Raw genomic sequence first — 18899 nt, 5'->3', positions numbered from 1 at the left:
TGTATCGTCTTAGTTGTTATTTACACATTAGAGCGCAGCACTGTCGCCCGCAGTCATTCCCCGCACCCCCCCACCCATCATTCACTGCAGCTCGAGGTCGTTCAACGGGTGGGGGAAGGGGTGTTTGAAGAGTTCGACACTTACTTCTCCGCTAGGGACCGCCACAAGTCGATGCCCTAGAGATGGTCGCGATTGCGGCGGTGAATTAACCAACTACCGCAAACCGTATTAGAAATTTTAACCTGGGCTGGCGACTTCTATACCGTATGTATATTCAAAGGTAATCCGTATATAAAAAAAGGGCCCCAAGACCAGGCTAAAGGCTGTGGTGCATGGTGCCGGTCAAAGACCCCGGACGCCATCTTGGATTATTTTGATCTTAACCCCAGTTGCCATCTAGGATTCCGCCATTTTGAATGTCGCATCCAGCATTTGGTTTTCCGCCATTTTGTAAATCCATAATTGTCAGAAAAATATTTTAATTTATAAAATTCATTATATAATAAATTAATGGTATAAAATATATCACTTTTGGTTTTCCGCCATTTTGGATGACATAACCGTTGCATTTACCATTGTGCCAGTCATCTTGAGAATCTGTTAACATGCTAGAAAATTGGGAAAATTATGTAATGCTATGTTATTTTTTAGAAAATAATGCACTTACACCATGGAGCTTGCAGTTTTTGGTTCAAATCCTGTACGGTCATCCGATTAAAAATGGCGACAGATCCTTCCTCCTCGGAAGCTACCGGCAGACTGACCTCCCACCATAAATGTCAATGAATATTGTTGTGATGTATCTCTATGAGAGGAAGTAAAAGGGGAGTAGCCAAGATGGCCAGATGAAGCATGTGTTTTTGTCTTGAGTTGGTTCACAAATCCCTTCCAATCCAATATATAACATGGCGCTGCGGACTAATTGTTTAGTATATCGACGCTATGATGCGATGGTATAAACAAGAAGAAAAAAATAAATGAAGATTTGGGAGGACGGTACGGTAATGACGACGGTGAAGTGAACATAACCCAAACAAGAGATGGACGGGCTAAAACCACCAAGACCGTTTAGCTTTGATGGGGATCTGGCGGTTAATTGGAAACGGTGGAAACAACAGTTCCAGATCTACATGACAGCCACAGGGGGCGAGAGCAAGAGTGAAGAGGTAAAAATAGCCACTTTATTACATGTGGTTGGTGAAGAGGCGCAAGACCTATATTATACACTGGATGTATCCGAGAAAAACAGGAAGGAGTATAAAACAGTTTTGCAGAGTCTGGAATCATACTTTCTTCCAAAGACCAATCAGAGTGTTGAGCGGCACAAGTTTAATAATCGTGTACAACAGGAAAGTGAAACGTTTGACTCTTTTATAACTGCACTCCGGCGACTTAGTGCTAATTGTGGTTACGAAGGCCTACGAGATGACATGATAAGAGACCGAATCGTGTGCGGAGTACGTGACACGCGTCTAAAAGACAGGTTATTAAGAGAACCAAATATGACCCTCGCAAAGGCGGTACAGATATGCAAAGCGGCAGAACAAACGCAGGAGTTATTGGAAGCTATAGACAAAAAGGAAGCGGTGCATGAAGTTTACACGAGCAGCTATGCAGAAGCAGGAAGACAGGACACCTCTACCAAGAGAGACGAACACCAGGGGAGGCTACATACACAAAGGAATACAGATGGATATAGGGCTGGACAGTACAACAACAAGCAACACCTGCCCAACAACATTCACCACTCCAAAGGCAATGGCTATCAGCGTGGACGTGGCGGGAAGCAGAGGTTTCCTACAAGTAAGGCAACCTTTGGACACAGAGAGTATTATCCTAGCAGCGAAGGTATGTACAATAAACATAACTATGTAGAGCAAGGGTGTCAGAGGTGCGGACTGCAACATACAAACTCTAGTTGTCCGGCGTTCAAGGAAATATGTAGAAAATGCAACAAACGGGGACACTTTGCACGAGTTTGTAGATCTAAATCTGTTCATGAAATAAACAGACAGGAGACTGATGCTCATTGTGTGAATGATCTGATGTTAGGGTGCATTACTACCAATCAGTCGGACGAGGTTACAGGTGAAAGACAAGGACAGTGTAATGTGCATGGTAAAGTAATGGATGTTCAATCTAGAGAGTGTAAAATTGGTGACATGGAAACTGAGTGGTTTTGTAAATTGAAAGTGTCACCTAATCATTATGTCAACTTCAAAGTAGATACAGGAGCTCAGGTTAATGTTTTACCTGAGGACACCTTTCTTACATTACAAAAGAGAAGTGATGCCTTGCTCACGTCAAATGTTAAACTCAAAAGTTATGCGGGTACTGAAATACCTGTGATAGGCAAGTGTTTCTTACATTGTCATACGCCACGAGGACAATCAGGGGTATTAGAGTTCCAGGTTACGAGAGTAAAAAATTCCGTACCTATAGTTGGGTTGACTGGCATCCAACAATTACAAATACTTCAAAGGGTGGAACTCGTAGGAGCTCACCAAGACCCACACATCACAAGTCTGCTTTCACAATATAAAAATTTATTTGAGGGTCTTGGAGAGATAAAAGTTCATCCACGTACCTTAGTGCTACGAGAGGGTAGTAAGGCACCAGCGGCCGTATTTCAGAGAATACCGTTCGCACTCCATGATAAGTTGAGGGAGGAGATTAATAGGATGATCAAACTTAAGGTAGTGGAGAAAGTAGAGGAGCCAACAGATTGGCTCAACCCTATAGTAATTGTAAGGAAGCCATCAGGGGACATACGGGTTTGTCTTGACCCACAGTCTTTAAATGCAGCAACTATGAGAGAACACTGCAGAATGCCAACATTTGAGGAAGTCACTGTAAAAATGAAAGGAGCCCAGTATTTCAGCACATTGGATGCAAATAGGGGTTTTTGGCAAATAGGCCTCACAGATGAAAGTTCAAAACTAACCACATTTGATTCTCCATCACATGGAAGACTTCGGTTTACACGCTTACCGTATGGCTTGACCTGTGCTCCGGAAATTTTTTACAGTGTCTTCAGCCAATTGTTCAAAGATCTGGAAGGAGTACAGGTGTATGTAGATGATGTAATAGTTTTTGGTGTTGATAGAGCGGAGCATGATCGAAGGTTGGAACAAGTTCTCAAACGAGCAAAACAAATGAATGTTACATTTAATCTAGAGAAGTGTAAGTTTGGACTTACGGAAGTCAGGTATATTGGGCACATATTTGGGAAACACGGCATTAGGACAGATATGGATAAGGTGAGGGCCATCTTAGAATTCCCGGAACCTAAAAACGTGACAGAATTACAAAGGTTCTTGGGAATGGTCAACTATTGGGGAAAATTTGTACCCAATCTTTCGGAAAAAACAGATGCGTTACGTGGGTTGTGTCGAAAGAATGTTGTTTGGTCATGGAACGACCAACACCACACAACATTTGAACACTTAAAAACACTTTTGACCTCCACACCTATCCTACAGTATTTTGATCATGACGATGAGGTAGTGCTGTCAGTGGATGCGTCACAGAACGGCTTAGGAGCGGTTTTGATGCAATCTAAAGGCCCAGTAGCGTTCGCATCCAAATCACTATCTCCTGCACAAAAGAATTACGCACAAATAGAAAAAGAGCTCCTTGCAATTGTGTATGGCTGTGAGCGATTTCATCAATACCTCTATGGCCGCAAAGTTTTAGTAGAGACGGACCACAAGCCGTTGGAGGCTATATTCAAAAAACCGCTCGAAAAATGTCCTCTTAGATTACAAAGAATGAGAATTAAATTGCAGAATTACAACTTAACGTTAAAATATGTGCCGGGTAAAGATCTCATAGTCGCGGATGCGTTATCAAGGGCAGGAGGTCCAGACGACAAACTAGAATTACACGAACAGGAAATAGCAGCTCATCAGGGCATGGTAGTGCATTTCATACAAGCAACTCAGGACATGTGGGAAAGACTACGGTTAGAAACCTTGAGAGATGAGACTTTGATCCCACTTAAAGGCATCATAATGAATGGATGGCCTAAAGAGAGAACACAGGTAGAAGCTAACATAAGACCCTTTTGGTCATACAAGGAAGATTTAACAGTACACGAGGGAGTTATTTTTAAAGGCAAACAGATAGTAGTTCCGCAGAGTATGAGACAGGATCTCTTAGACAGAGTTCATTATGGACACATGGGGATACAAAAGTGCAAATGGAGGGCCAGGGAGTGTATATTTTGGCCTGGAATGGCAAAGCAAATTGAAGATAGGGTAAGTAACTGTGCGACATGTAAGGAGGTACAGAACCTGAGTCCCAAGGAACCGATAGTCAGCAGAGAAATACCGAGTAGGCCTTGGCAAATAATAGCAGCAGACATTCTACATTTCAAGGGGAAGGACTATCTACTAGTAATTGATGCCTACTCAAAGTACCCTGAGTTCAGTCAGTTAACGAGTCTCACATCAGGTCACGTAGTGGGGCACTGCAAAGCTATAATGGCGAGACATGGGATACCGGAGGTACTTTATAGCGACAATGGGCCACAGTTTTCTTCACAGGAGTTTAAGGGATTTGCACACAACTGGGACTTTACACATAAGACATCTAGTCCTATGTACCCCCAGTCAAATGGACTTGTAGAAAGGTATGTGCAAACAGTGAAAAATATGCTCAAAAAGGCAGTGAAGGACCGTAGAGATGTGATGCTGGCGCTCTTAGAATACAGAAACACACCGATCGACAGTCACTTACAATCACCGGCTCAGAGGTTGTTTGGTAGACGACTAAGGGGGTTAATGCCACACTCAGCGGACATGCTTCGGCCACAGCAACAGCCAGACATACACCAGGACTTACTGGGCAAACAACAAAATCAGGAAAAATATTATAACAGGGGAACAAGGAAGCTAGAGCCACTGGCGGTAGGGACCAATGTAGGAGTTAGATGTGGTGATGCATGGAAAAGGGGCAATATTGTCAGAATTCTCGATAGACCCAGGGGTTACCGGGTGTGTTTAGAGAATGGGTATGAAGTTGAAAGGAACCGGAGACATCTAATGGATAATTTTACGGGAAAACCTTTTGAAAGGATACGAGAGGAAATACCGCAAGCTCAGGAAGATCAACAATCAAATAATCAACCACACATGCAGGATGATGTAGTTCAGAATAGACCAACACAGCCTCTTGAGGATAGTAACATGGTAGATTTTAAAGGGTTTGATGAGACAGAAGTTGGACAAGGGCACGGTTATAGAGAATGGGATTTTAGAAAAGGACGTGAGGACGGCATAGTAGAAAATACAGTAATGTCAAGGTCAGGAAGAGTAATAAAAACACCAGTGTACTTAAATGACTATGTACCTTAGAAGTTGTGAGGTATGTCTATGAAGGAAGTGGATCAGTGTATGTTCAGTGTATTTACAGGATTAATTGTAAACACAAATAGATATGTTGTGATGTATGTCTATGAAGGAAGTGGATCAGTGTATGTTCAGTGTATTTACAGGATTAATTGTAAACACAAATATATATGTTGTGATGTATGTCTATGAAGGAAGTGGATCAGTGTATGTTCAGTGTATTTACAGGATTAATTGTAAACACAAATGTTCAGTGTATTTACAGGATTAATTGTAAAGACAAATAGATAAATTCTAATGAATGTAGGAACTGGAAAAAGGGAGATGTTGTGATGTATCTCTATGAGAGGAAGTAAAAGGGGAGTAGCCAAGATGGCCAGATGAAGCATGTGTTTTTGTCTTGAGTTGGTTCACAAATCCCTTCCAATCCAATATATAACAAATATGTTGCTTCAGCCTGTATAAGTCATGGCAGCCTTGGATCTATCATCTTGTTTTCATTTGTTAGAAGGCCCTGCCGCCATATTAGTTTAAATACCCGCTAGAGAACAATGATTATTTATTGCCAGGACAACCACCATCTTGAAATTGTCAATTTTTTTCTAAAATTCCACATTTCCAAACTACGAGATCAATCATGTCCTGAGTACAGACTTTTAACGACCCACAATCACTGACCACCTGCAACATTTGGAATTAGTTTTGGTGTGTAAATACGCATATTACTTTATAACGAACTTAAGTTACAAAGTAAAATGTAATTTTGAAAAGTAGTGGTGCTATTGCATGCCATTAAACTACCTTCAGATGCATCTTTAATTGATGGGACAGAGTTTGGTCAAATATATTAGTAATATAATGTGTTAACAGTAAATACCTTAGCACTCCAAATTTTAAGCTAATTTGTGGTTGTCATGCCTGGAACATGATTGTTCACAATGTCAACATGAACTAGTAAGTGTTAGATCCCTCCCTGTGTTTATGTCAGTAAAAGGTGTGAATTGGTTTTATTCAGCACCAGAGAAAATAAAATTACAAGAATACCTACATCACGATAATAAACAAGGAAAATAACTGATAAATGGCTCGAAGCTTATGGAGCAGTCAGGTTGGTAGCTGCAGTACATTAAGTGACAAGATTCGGTAATTACCTTTCAGAAGTAAGGTAGGTATCACCCCTTACATACCTAACAGCAAGAGAATATTGATCATGTGAATTCACTAGCAAGAAGCAATTAGATTTTATGTCTTCAGTACACCCTAACATTCAACTTAACTAAAGACAGATGATGGCGAAACAACTGATATAAAATATTTATTTTCAGAGTTGCTACATGTGAAGAATCATGAGATTCTTGGAACACACATGTATATCATAGGAGATTTTTGTTAGTGTAATATTTTTTTTTGACGTGACGTCTAATAAATCAATGAAAGCCGGCTGCACGCACGAAAAAGGATGACTCATTGTCCAGTTACACACATTGTCTCGTTATGCTCATTGTACGCTTGCGCTGCATTTATCTCTCTTCCACTCGATTGGAACAACCATTGATTTGACTTTTTCGAGGCACATTAAACTTGAAACACTCCCATTCGTTTCCTACTTTTCCTATCATCATCCTATCCTTAACAGAATAACACAGATTGGAAGACGTTAAATAGCAAACATGTATAAAAGTTACAGTTAAAATAATCTCTTTGTTAAAGTAATAAACATATTTGAATTAATGAGTGCAAATAAAAGTAAATTTATCAATTAAATTGTAGATTTCATTTCACTCCTCCTTTGTATCCATACAAAATAGTGATGATTCAATAAAAATGATTCAATTTTATTCATAAAAGTATGCAATCATTTCATCAATGTTTTGTCATGACGTCACGTTAAACTATAGTCCTTAAACCGACTTTACAGACAACCAATTTTTTTTTAGTTTTATATTTGTCACACTGATGTGTCCGGCAACATTTCCCATTCCCGACGACTGTGTGTTTGAGACCTCTCAAATCATCCGGGACAAGGAGACAACGAAGGATCCAGGGAATGACGAGGAAGAGTGCTGAAGCCTTACCGCTGTTCTGCATGAAACCCCTTCTTCGCTGCGATATAGCTCGCTTTGCCAATAAGTAGTGCAACATTTACAAGTAAAAAGTTAGTGCAAATATGTATTAGGTATCTTTGAAAGATTTGTGCAATGGGAGTGCATGACTTGATGTTAGCTTTTGGACATACACCATTGCTAAGCTTTCTTATTTCCATGTTGCCAGACAGTGAAGGTGTCGTCTACATAACGGAGCCAGATATTAGGAGGGCTATTACTTTTGCTAAGTGCTTCTTGCTCAAAGTTTTCCATAAATATACTAGCCATAAATGGTGAAAGAGAAAAGCCCATTGCCATTCCATCGGTCTGTTTGTAGAAAATATCCTTGAACTGGAAATATGTCGTGGTGACACAGAGGGTAATAATTTCCATGATGGATGGGATTGGTATTATAGTTCTGTCTTTTAGAGTTGGATCAGCCTCCAATTTGGCCTTGACAATGCTGAGTGTTTCGGCTACTGGCACATTGGTGAAGAGGCTTTGGATGTCAAAACTCACCAGGGTATCATTGTTTTCTAATTTCAGTGTTTTGACTATAGAAATAAAATGATTAGAATCTTTGACAAAAGTATCTGTCTGTCCTGCTAGTGGCTCAACAATTTTCAGGAGATATTTTGCTGGCAGTGGGGTCTTTTACCAGTTTTGTATATTGATCTGTGGTGATCAAATCAGTAATTTTTTGGTCATAGTCTGGTTTGTTAAGAATGACTGTAGCACGACATGAATCCATGTTCTATAGCATATCAGCTATTCTATTTAGAGAACCTATGAAATTTTATGACATAATGCATTACTAATGTAACAATGTTTTATTATATTTTTATAATTAAGTAAGAAAAAGTGACAGACTTGGGAAGATGTTTCACAATTCTTAATAGTCAAAAACATCTCTGTGATAATTGAATCATTGTGAGAAAAGTTGTAAGTGTATGAAATGTTATTGTTAACCCGATGTCATCACCAAATTGTATTTGAATTTCAGTAAAAAGAATCAACACTGAGTACATGATACACATATTGATCAAGAAAGAGGCACTCGGGTGTATAATCAATGTTTCAATTTTGCACATTTTACTTTGATGTGCCTTTTAATATTATTCGAGATAGTTGATATTGCTCTTATTTTAAATTTGATTCAAGGCGAGGCAAAAGGCATCTTTCGTCACTTGAAGAAAGAAGAGAATCGCTGTTATTCCGTGCTATGCCCATCACGACCAGCAAGTACAGCTGGTGGCCCTATCTTCTGGCGTTCGACTGACAAACAAACTTCTGCTCTACATCTTCCCGCCGACCACAATATACAGGAACTTTATCAGCAGCCATCTGCTCTGCCCTTTACCTCGCCAGCTTTGCATTCCACCTCGCCTGCTCTGCATTCCACCTCGCCTGCTCTGCATTCCACCTCGCCTGCTCTGCATTCCACCTCGCCTGCTCTGCATTCCACCTCGCCTGCTCTGCATTCCACCTCGCCTGCTCTGCATTCCACCTCGCCTGCTCTGCATACCACCTCGCCTGCTCTGCATTCCACCTCGCCTGCTCTGCATTCCACCTCGCCTGCTCTGCATTCCACCTCGCCTGCTCTGCATTCCACCTCGCCAGCTCTGCATTCCACCTCGCCAGCTCTGCATTCCACCTCGCCTGCTCTGCATTCCACCTCGCCTGCTCTGCATTCCACCTCGCCTGCTCTGCATTCCACCTCGCCAGCTCTGCATTCCACCTCGCCTGCTCTGCATTCCACCTCGCCTGCTCTGCATTCCACCTCGCCTGCTCTGCATTCCCCCTCGCCTGCTCTGCATTCCACCTCGCCTGCTCTGCATTCCACCTCGCCTGCTCTGCATTCCCCCTCGCCAGCTCTGCATTCCACCTCGCCTGCTCTGCATTCCACCTCGCCTGCTCTGCATTCCACCTCGCCAGCTCTGCATTCCCCCTCGCCAGCTCTGCATTCCACCTCGCCTGCTCTGCATTCCACCTCGCCTGCTCTGCATTCCACCTCGCCTGCTCTGCATTCCACCTCGCCAGCTCTGCATTCCCCCTCGCCAGCTCTGCATTCCACCTCGCCTGCTCTGCATTCCACCTCGCCTGCTCTGCATTCCACCTCGCCTGCTCTGCATTCCACCTCGCCTGCTCTGCATTCCACCTCGCCTGCTCTGCATTCCACCTCGCCTGCTCTGCATTCCACCTCGCCAGCTCTGCATTCCACCTCGCCAGCTCTGCATTCCACCTCGCCTGCTCTGCATTCCACCTCGCCTGCTCTGCATTCCACCTCGCCTGCTCTGCATTCCCCCTCGCCTGCTCTGCATTCCACCTCGCCTGCTCTGCATTCCACCTCGCCTGCTCTGCATTCCACCTCGCCTGCTCTGCATTCCACCTCGCCTGCTCTGCATTCCACCTCGCCTGCTCTGCATTCCACCTCGCCTGCTCTGCATTCCACCTCGCCTGCTCTGCATTCCACCTCGCCAGCTCTGCATTCCACCTCGCCTGCTCTGCATTCCACCTCGCCTGCTCTGCATTCCACCTCGCCTGCTCTGCATTCCACCTCGCCAGCTCTGCATTCCCCCTCGCCAGCTCTGCATTCCACCTCGCCTGCTCTGCATTCCACCTCGCCTGCTCTGCATTCCACCTCTCCTGCTCTGCATTCCCCCTCGCCTGCTCTGCATTCCACCTCGCCTGCTCTGCATTCCACCTCGCCTGCTCTGCATTCCACCTCGCCTGCTCTGCATTCCACCTCGCCAGCTCTGCATTCCCCCTCGCCTGCTCTGCATTCCACCTCGCCAGCTCTGCATTCCACCTCGCCTGCTCTGCATTCCACCCACCTCGCCAGCTCTGCATTCCACCTCGCCTGCTCTGCATTCCACCTCGCCTGCTCTGCATTCCACCTCGCCTGCTCTGCATTCCACCTCGCCAGCTCTGCATTCCACCTCGCCAGCTCTGCATTCCACCTCGCCTGCTCTGCATTCCACCTCGCCTGCTCTGCATTCCACCTCGCCTGCTCTGCCCTCTACCTCGCCAGCTGCCTGCAGTTTCAGTTTACAGTATACAAGAACGACTCGCTTTCCCACGCTCCGGCTTCGACTTGGTGATTACCTAACTTTAAGTCAATACTCCAAAGAAGTGTAGGTACAGATGGTAGCACTTTATTTTTGGTAGAAGGGAGTGAAGTAGCGACACGACCGCTACATAGATGCTCCGCCCACTTGTTGCGGAGCATGCTAGCCTAATTGCTTGCTACTTCGCCTACGTACTGATCTTGGTGATGCAGCCGCCAGTTGACACAACCAGCCACGCACTGTCACTCTCTTACTTGTGAGCCCATCTGGCTGATGAAACATCATATTACTTTTCCTCGTGCTACTACCAAGCCTCACTGTTTCCAGTCACTCACTCGTGACCAGCCAATGTCCAAAGACTGATTGAACCAATCATCCCCCTCCAACATTACAGCCCATGTATACTGGCACCCCGGCAATATGCAAACACCCGTCGCTGCTGCCAACAGGCCCTAACACATGCATTAATCTAAATCTACTCAGACTTGAACGAGGATGCTTTTTTGTGTTGGTACTGATAGAGTAAGGGATCCTGATAATCTAATTTCCAAGTAAGTAAAAACATTTTTTTGTAATTTGTTGCTTGTTCACATAAACTGCTTATACTAATCTTGTGTTCCACTCGCACAGCTGTTATTACAGAATAATTTATTTCTAAAATCTTTATTAAATAATTTAATATGAGGGGGAAAAAATGGAAAACAATTCATTTGAATATTAGAGGAGCATTTCGTACAAATTGTAGTGTCTGTAGAAAATGGAGTATTTATTTGTACAATTGAAGAATCTCGTATAAACACTTGTATGTGCGGATCGGGTCGTCACGTGGCGGCCACCTGCCGGAACCAGGGCGGGTCGGTGGGGAGCTGGGGGCGGCCGTCCGTGCTGCGGTAGTGGAACTCGGACACGGCACGGCCCGGCACGCCGTTCACGCGGCACGTGAGGAACCTCTCCACCAGGCGCGCCTCCCACCGCCAGCCCTTGTAGTGCTCCGCCCTGCTCTCCTCCATCAGCTGTGCCGTGTACACCTGCCCGCCTGCGTGCACACACACACACACACACTGCACTCTCCTGCACACTGCACACCTGGCATGGCCCGTACTGGTGATGAGGTTGATCACGGATCAACAAGACAAAGAATATAACTTAAGTCGTGATGAAGAAGTTGATGGATGTACACGGGGATCATTTAATTTTCATTCACATATCCAAAAAAAAAAAAATGTTTAAAGAGTATCTTTGGCAAATACTAAACAAAAAGCGTGCAAAATATATATTGTTACGAACGAGAGAGTCAGACTGCGATGCCAGGTTCGGAACTAGCTGGCCGCCCTGAACGGCCTGGCAAGTGCTGTCCACTGACGTAAGGCATGCCACGCGCGTCTTGCCGGATTACAAGGGTCGTTGCTACCCCCTCCCCCCTCCGCTCCCCGCGCATCGTCCTGCCTCGGCGCCGTTATCTACCGCTGAGCGGCCTTGGGAATTCCGCGGACTGTGGCGTGAGGAGCGACACAATTCTCGACCCTTCGGGCGTCGCGTCGGCGCGGGATGACACGACTCGCCCCAGCCACACTCGTCAGTTCTAGAAGGGCGCCACAGACTAGCTTAAGCTGGGATGCCGGCCTCCGCGAGAGTTTATTGGGCGACAAGGGTTTTGCGAGGTGTGCCGTGACAAGTTCCCCCGAGGAGTTGGGCCCAGTGAGGAGTGCAGACTGCGTAACTTGACAAGACTCTGAGTGACTTGAGAATAAACATTTTTAAGTGCAAATAATTGGTGATTAGGCATTTTTAAGTAAGATTATTTATTGGTGATATAAATATTAGTAATTAATGGAACTGTAAAAAAAAGCTCAAAACAAACCCTGTAAAAAAAAGCTCAAAACAAACCCAGTAGTTTTCCCCACATTATTAAAATCGTAAACAATACCTAGAAGTTTAACAGTTTTTCAAGCACATCAAATATACACAAATGAGCTGGAATGGATACACCCTCTTAAATGTTCATCATTGATCGAGTCTAATGAGAAAGGCCCAGCCAGTCATGGGCAAGAAGCGTGCTGCTGTCATTTACAAGCAGCCAGGTGTAACAATATACCAGGAAAAAAGGTTAAATCTGTAAACAAGTAATATCGGCTTGTGTCTAAATAGAAGATAGAAGTATAGATTTCATCATAACAGGACTTTCATTTATACTGGAATGATAGTGGATTCATTAATCGACGTATGTCATTATGACAAACTTGATTGGGTATCAGTTTTGTCATCCTGAAGGTTGTCTATATCAATAACAATAGACACAAAGACCTTGCGTTATGTCTACAGTTCACATGTAAGTCTCTCGGCCAATGATAAACCTTCAACCAAAGATGAATGAACGGGCTTAACATAACAATGATATTGTGGCTATCAGAAATGATAACGGGTGATGAGATGAGAATGAATGGGTAGGAGAAATGAAGTACCCTGAGAAAACCCGCAACAATATCCAAGTTTCCTACTTTGGAAAAAATATTTGGGGTTCAACGCTACCAGGAATCCAACCAGGATCGCCTTGAGAGGTGAGTGTTCCGACTCTTCTCAACCAGAGATGTATAGAATAAGAGAATGCATGGTTACGGAAATGTACATCTCGAGCGAGCAGCCAACACAAAGATTGCATGTTCCCGAATACGGTAAAAGGTCTTAATCCAGCACTTTCGGGATCACAATCATCACCAATTTGTGAGCATCAAAGTTCAGGATATTTATGACGATTTAAAACGTTGAATGCATTCTGCTAGAAAACAAGAAACTCCGAAATGAATATGAGAACCGACAGTAACAATAAATTCTGAGAGACCTAAAAATCATGGAAGCGCAGTATTGCGATTTGGCAGCAAATATGAACAGCCAGAATCTGCCAGATAACAGAATGTGCAAGACAATAGGAAGGGACTGGGAAAATGCACGGGTTCAATGACCTCCAGGATAGACTCCATGATCCTGTGCACACTCGGGCAAACCTCGCCTGTTCATTGGCTGCTGACTCGTGAGGCGTCTATCCTGGGCGACTAGTGATTCCGTACTTCTTTGACTGAGGGTCTCTAACTGGCCCACAGTCCTCCAGATTAAACAGCGAGCCAACACCAGAAACAACACGAGATTTAGCAAAATTTCAGAAATGAGTCCAGGAGTACTTTTTGGTTCTCTAACAACAGGATGCCTGATTTTAAGTCCCTTCATCGTATGTAGATTAATGAGGAATCTATGTTTCCAAGTCGCAACCCCTCGATCGCGTCACAGAATAAGTGAGGACAGAAGCTTACCATTTAGTAAGCGGGAGAATGTGTGAATGTCTAATATCACAGTAGAGACCTGTAAAATTCGCGGTTTCAAATCCCTAAAGGATAAGACTCCGTGATCATCTACGCACTCGCGCAAATTACATCTGCTGATTGGTTACCGACTCGGTAACACCTGTTGACTGGGATGATCGTGATCCGCTAATTCTACGGTTAAAAAGATTTTTCACTGGCCCGGAGTCCTTCAGATAAACTGTGGCCCCAATCACTGAAGCAAAAATAACGTCAAAAGCATTTTTGGACTCTGTATCCTATCGCGAAACGAATCCGCGAGTTTTACAGGTCTGTGCGGTAATCAGACTGCAAGTCTGCTCAGGGGCGTAGCCAGGGGGGGGTTTTAGGGGTTCAAACCCCCCCTCCTTAGCACCAAATCTTTAATTAATTTCTTATTCAACACTCAAACAAATTTCATATTAAAATTAATAAAATTTTTACCATTACAATATTTAAATTTAAGTACCGAAAACTGCTAAAAGAGCACTATTTTACACCTTAAAATCCAAATTTTCCCGAGGGAGGACCCCCGGACCCCCGCTTTAATACGGGGGGGGGGGGGGGGGGGGGGGGGAACGACTATTCTTCTTAAAACGCCCCATACACGAATCCTGGCTACGCCACTGAGTCTGCTGGAATGAAAGAGACTGAAGCTCGTCGCATGGTGCGGGTCGCAAGGGTTGCCGCACCTGCTCGGAACTGGAAGGCGTAGTCGACGGGGGGCGTGCCGCCCTCGCCGTGCTGGTAGAGCTTCAGGTCGCACCACTCCAGCGGCTGGACGTCTCCGTCGGGCGAGTACACGTACCCCGTCTCCAGCCTGCACACTCACACACACGCCTGTGAGTGCGTGGGTCGGCACCCGGGAAGCCTAAGGGATCGTCCATTAATCACGTGAGGCTCGAAAGAGGGGGGGGGGGGGGGGGTGTCAGGAAAAAATCACGAAATATCACAAGGGAGGAGGGGGGGGGGGTGTACAGTGATATCACGTGTATTTATTTTTATCGCCCGATTTCTACTAAACCGAAAAGCGACGCGTGACCTTGACTCGCCGTAGCCAGGCAACAATATCCCCGCCCGGCTCGGCTTGCCAGTCGCCAGTAAGACTGTGACTTTGGCGCCGAATACATGCGTAAATCACATATAAGCCTTTCCTTTATTATTTTTATGCCAGTGAGAATAAACCTGCAACCTTAATGTATGTCTGGACATTTTTATCACTGTGCTTAATTTTCCAGAATTAAATTAGATTATACCTATGTTATAGATAATATTCTGAAACTTTTAAAAAAAATTTTGTACCAAAAAAATACACGTGATTTAATTGGGGGGGGGGGGGGGGGGGGGGGAGTTAGTCTAAAAGCTCACTACAAACCACTAGGGGGGAGGCGGAGTTAAAAATTTCCTAAAAAAACATCACGTGATTAATGGACGACCCCTAAGATGTCCCTCAAGTTCTGTCCCTGCCCGAACACGTCCAAATATTCACCTCCGGCAACCTCTGGTTTATTCATATATATATTTCTATTTCGCTGTTTATTTTAATGTAGCTATACTAACCTAACTAACCGTCCATGGTGTTTTTAAAGTGTTTTAATGTAGCTAACCTAACCGACCACTTTTAATATTTGAATTCATTTTTCCTGCGCAAGAATAAAACAAATCCCGAGGTTGGCCGAAGGTGAATATTCGGGCGTGTTCGGGCAGGGACAGAACTTGATGGACATCTCAGGCTTCTCGTCAGGCGCTCCACAGGATGCCATGCCGGTTTAAACAGTTCTCACGGCGTAGCAACCTTTCTATTGCTAAACGGGAAAATTTCTTTTCACAGACGAGAGAGCCAAAACCCGAAGTTCCCCTAAGTTCATGCTCGCTTTTTTTATTTCCGTACCACAACATGTGTATTTATATGGGGGGGGGGGGGGGGAATTGCGGGCATTTATTCTCCAAATGCGCGGGTTTAACTTAAGATGTCATTCTTAAAATCAGAAAGAAGTAATTTAAAGAATTATTCAGTAAATGAAGATAAAACGGTATTTTTTTTTTAGTCAAAAGCAGCATATGATAAGTTAGCTACATTATAAATAGACTACTTTAAAACATTGTGGATGGTTGGTTATATTAGGTAAGTACAGCTACATTAAAAAATACTATAAAATCATTTTATGGTTGCTTAGCAAATAACTTTTTAATATGTAGCTATCCAGGGCTAGGAAACCGTTTACATGATTTCACAGTATTTTTAATGTAGCTATCCTAACCAAATCAACCGTCCACAATGTTTTAAAGTATTTATAATGTAGCTAACCTAACCTAACTGACCATTAGTATCCTTTTATCAAAACCACCATATTTATTTACAATGAACAAAAAAAAAACCCGAAGATGCATGATCTCTCGTCTGTGAAAAGGTTTCCCGAGACTTTGCCTTCATTAAAGCATAGATCACAACTTCTGATAATTTAATAGATCATAGCTATGGAGATTAATACGTAGGGAAGTTTTTTTATTTATTTTTTATTTTTAAATACATGATAATTGATAGGCCTTAAATAAGTTAGAATTAAATTAAAACAAGTGACTGAGTTTAGATGGATTGAAGTTTAGGTTAGAATATGTTTTATAGTAACTAAAATTTAATTTTATTTGAATTTTTTTTTATTTTAGTTTAGTGAGATAAATAATAATTTTTAGAGACAACTGAGTTTAGTGTGACTTGAACTAATATTTTTTTTTTTCAGGACCAAAAGTTATGTGAATACTTATTTGACTAGAAGGACTAGCATTTATTTGATAACCTAAATATGAGCAGTTTACAAAACACAAAAGGCAAGATTTCAAGACTCAAGAAAAGCAGAGAAGATGTCAGCAGTTGTGGAATAAGAAGTCAACAGTTACGACAAGCAGGGGCGCAACAACCTGAAGTGGGGGCAAACGGGGCCAAAGAAAGTGCTGTGTAATCAATTTTTATATAATAAAACTGCTTAAATAACACCATTTTCCACCTTGAAATACAAGGACCCCTCCGCTTCAATAGGGGATTGATGATTCTTTATTTATAAAAAGGTATATTGCCCCCCCCCCCCCCCCTTTGGAAATTTAGTTGTTGCACCCCTGACAAGGTCATGTAGAAATTTTAATTATTTACTTGGGTAAATTTTTCTTTCTTCGGAAAGAGTACCTGGCAGTGATCCGAGTACATTTGTGTGTGAATAACTTTTACTCCCAGACTGGATAGATGGTGAAAGAAACAGAGATCATTTCTTAACTTTAAGTGGTTAACAATTTCTCATTTTCAGTGAAGCAGATTTAATAGCACTAGGTTACAAGGTGAACTAACAGTTTTCTTACTTCACTAACTGAGAGTTGGATACAGGACCACAAGAAATGTTACCCATGTTTACAGAGCTAGGGTAAAGTCATTCATTAACTTGTGTTTTCTTTTAAAGTGGTAACAAGCACGTCATTTTTATGACAGTTAAAGTTTTGCCAGCCAAAATTTTCTGAGATAATGAAAAGTTACAAGTAAATAATTTTATAGTATTTTTTTTATTAAAATTTATTTTGTGGTAAAAGTAAGCTTAATTGGTTACTTAGATTTGTTATAACAATGTTTTAAGTTAAAACTGAGAAGTTTTTTTTTTTTTTAAGAAAGAAGAAAGTATAAATAGTTTGGTAAAGGCTAAGAATGACTGTGTACCAACATTTTTTTATTTTTAAATGAAGATAAGTTGGTAGAATCCTCAATTACCATCAATTCCTTAGTACACGAATGATACGAAATTCGAGGAAAAGGATTATAAGGAAAAAATCCAAGAAAATAAAATACACTAAAAAAATTAGACACAGACAACTTCTGAGGTTTATCAGACTGATTTTTTCCTTCGTGTCTATCCTGTTACCATTCCCAATATACTCTATTTTTAACATCTAATATATAAATAAAATTACAATTATATATTGTTTCTGAAAACTTTAGAGCAGAATGTTTGAACTCCATAGTTAATTATTTTTATTTATGGTATATTAATTTATGTTGACATTTGACACCTAGATTCGGATTCGACTGGTATATTCGAGGTACCTTCTAGGATTTAAATTCGAGATTCAGATTCGAGAGAATTGGGATTTGACCTACCACTAATATATATGTTAAAGGTAATGCTAGAAGAAAAAAGTAAACCTAGGCTTACCTGGGTCAAGGTAGCATTTAACCAAGTTTGTCGGGTAACGTCCGAATAATTGCTAAAATAAATTTAATTCGACGTTTACCCGCGTACACCTAGCTGACTAACGTTAGGTGTTGAGTCATTTTGTGCGCGTGGCACAAAATGGCGGCCGGACAGTCATGCATGGCATTCATTCCATCAGCATTTTTATAAAAAGGTTTTGATAGTTATTGTCTGTGCAGGGATCGAATTGCTTTTTTACAGTATTTCCATTTAATTAGTATTATTAAAATTCTGATTACAATTCATTACAATTTTATCATTAAAAATAAATTAAAAATTTTAATAGGTATATTTAGTTCAGGTATCAACGTTTTTGTCAGTCGTTAAATTTATTAAATTAGACCAAAGTTATCAACCATTTATGTTGTTCTAACATTGGGTAGACCTAGTTGTACAAGGGTTAATGCCGAATTCAAATTTATTTTTTGTGATTATTCGGACTTTCGCCCATCACCCTCGGGCAGTGCTAAGTCGACCAGGGTGAACCTATGTCTACTTCTTCATCTAGAATTACTCGTAGCGTGCATGTATGTGGATAGGGGTGGAGAGGACGTAGACGGCGCTAAGGCTCACACGGAACCGGTGCACGGCTGGCAGATGACCCCTATGGTCGCCCGCAGCCCGCTCTCCAGGAACAGCATGTGGAAGCTGTAGCGATGCATGAGCTCCCAGTCCCGCTTGTCGCCTGGAACAACACCGACGGTCGTCAGTCGGGACGAGCGTACTGTCCGACGGTAGTTCGCTACTACAGTTACATGAGCTAGCGACGAGACAGGTCGGCCTGCCCCAACGACACACAGAAAAAATATAAATTGGTTGTCTGTAAAGTCGG

At 42.6% G+C, this 18899-nt stretch overlaps 2 protein-coding genes across 7 annotated transcripts in view; both read right to left on the bottom strand.

Moving 5' to 3' along the window:
• Nucleotides 1-8791: 8791 nt before the first annotated feature.
• Nucleotides 8792-10285, bottom strand: LOC134540658 (chromosome partition protein Smc-like). Its single transcript, XM_063383531.1, has one exon. The coding sequence runs from the start codon at nt 10283-10285 to the stop codon at nt 8792-8794; it is 1494 nt and encodes a 497-aa protein (XP_063239601.1).
• Nucleotides 10286-11150: 865 nt separating this feature from the next.
• LOC134540860 (uncharacterized) overlaps nt 11151-18899 on the bottom strand; it is a 196453-nt gene continuing 188704 nt past the window's right edge. For 4 of the 6 annotated variants that reach the window (XM_063383871.1, XM_063383872.1, XM_063383873.1 and 1 more), the window contains 3 exons: nt 18641-18752; nt 14528-14655; nt 11246-11539 (listed from right to left, as the gene is read on the bottom strand). In XM_063383871.1, the coding sequence (XP_063239941.1) occupies nt 11325-11539; nt 14528-14655; nt 18641-18752 (455 nt within the window). In that variant the 3' untranslated portion in view covers nt 11246-11324. Of the gene's footprint in view, nt 11540-14527; nt 14656-18640; nt 18753-18899 lie in introns of all 6 variants that reach the window. The other 2 variants (XM_063383869.1, XM_063383870.1) reach the window with 1 other exon arrangement.

Source organism: Bacillus rossius, chromosome 17 (genome assembly GCF_032445375.1).
Source record: "Bacillus rossius redtenbacheri isolate Brsri chromosome 17, Brsri_v3, whole genome shotgun sequence".
Classification (NCBI taxonomy): Eukaryota; Metazoa; Arthropoda; class Insecta; order Phasmatodea; family Bacillidae; genus Bacillus; species Bacillus rossius.
Note: the sequence above shows the minus strand (reverse complement) of the source record. Positions and strands in the feature narration are given on the sequence as shown.